Source organism: Bison bison, unplaced genomic scaffold (assembly GCF_000754665.1).
Source record: "Bison bison bison isolate TAMUID 2011002044 unplaced genomic scaffold, Bison_UMD1.0 scf7180017864343, whole genome shotgun sequence".
Taxonomy (NCBI): domain Eukaryota; kingdom Metazoa; phylum Chordata; class Mammalia; order Artiodactyla; family Bovidae; genus Bison; species Bison bison.
Genome location: NW_011494915.1, coordinates 4,436,175 through 4,437,440, shown reverse-complemented (window position 1 = coordinate 4,437,440; position 1,266 = coordinate 4,436,175). Strand labels below are relative to the sequence as shown.

The following is a 1,266-nucleotide window of genomic DNA, read 5'->3' as shown; positions in this document are numbered from 1 at the left end:
AGGGGTTCTGAATGCAGGTGTTCATGGGCACGGTGCAGTCTCTGCCCTGAGGAGAAAGAGAGAAGCACATGGTGAGGGAGGCTCTCCACGGCCGCCGTGAAGAGGAGGCCCTGTGGGCTCCCAGCTCCCTCTGGGATGAGGGCGGGGGAGGTCGCCTGGGGCTCTGGGACCAGCGAGCTGGCTGTGTGCCCTGGGGAAAGCCCAAGGGAGGCCCTGCCTTGGGTCGCTCCATGGTGCGTGGCGCGGGGAGGAGCGCCGAGCTCAGGACCGCGGCCCCCAGCCTCACTATTGCCCAGACTTCAGCCCCTTCCCACCGTCCTAACCCACAGGCCGAGAGCAGGGGCTCTGGAGCCAGGAAGAGCTGGTTCACCTCCCAGCTTCACCTCTTCCTAGTTGGCTGACCTTTACTTTGTATTCGCTTTTTAACTTCTACACGCCTACCTCATAGAGCTGTTACCAGAGTTGACTAGATCTTTCCATAAGGAAGTCCTTAAAATATTACATAACACATCTAGCACATAGTAGGCACTCTATAAATGCCAGTAGGTGATATTACCACTAACCTCACTGAGGCATAACTGTAATCTACAACTTGGAGGGTAGACTATGGCTGAAGTGCAGACCTTGGCCCCCAAAAGTGACAAGCTTGTCTCTGATTGGTCCAGACGTGAGCATGGGTGTTGCTATTTGCTCTTAAGTTCTGCGGGTGGTCCTGATGGTAGGCTACCCCGAGACCCCCTGTGAGAGAAATTTGGGGCAGAGTGGGATTCCTCTGTACCAGGCACCTTGAAGGGGATGTGAGCTAAGAAGGTGCCCACTGTGTGCAGGTGGGGGGAGCATGCCAAGGAGGAGGACAGTGAGGGCAAGGCACCGCAGAGCCAGGCCTCCGTCCCAGGGAGTCGCCCCCGGCTTGGCCCTCTGCCACCAGCTTCTCCCGTGGCACCGACAGACCAGCACTGCACCCAGGTTTTTGCAGCCAGTTCCCTGGACGACCTGCGTGATCCTGGGGGGGAGGTCTGCTGTGTTTGCTTCTGGTCTGTGGGCTCAGTGTGGGCGCGGGGCCATCATGGGCACCCTCCCACCGCCACACCACCTGCTCGCCATCTGCCCGAGAAAACCCTCCTTCCCGCTCTGCCACTGCTGCCCGCGCCCGCAACGAGAGAGGCACTGGGCTTCCTGGCTGGACCCTGCTGTGCTCTGCCTTCTCCCACTGCCTCAGCGCTGCAGCCTCAGGTCCCGCCTCCAGCAGCCGGAAGGCAGGGCTGC

At 60.2% G+C, this 1,266-nt stretch overlaps 1 protein-coding gene across 1 annotated transcript in view; it reads right to left on the bottom strand.

Annotated features, from left to right (window-relative positions):
• SLIT3 (slit homolog 3 (Drosophila)) overlaps nt 1–1,266 on the bottom strand; it is a 928,626-nt gene that overhangs the window by 37,261 nt on the left and 890,099 nt on the right. The window contains exon 28 of the mRNA XM_010854582.1: nt 1–46. This exon is cut by the window's left edge and continues 3 nt beyond it. Within this exon, the coding sequence (XP_010852884.1) occupies nt 1–46 (46 nt within the window). The remainder of the gene's footprint in view (nt 47–1,266) is intronic.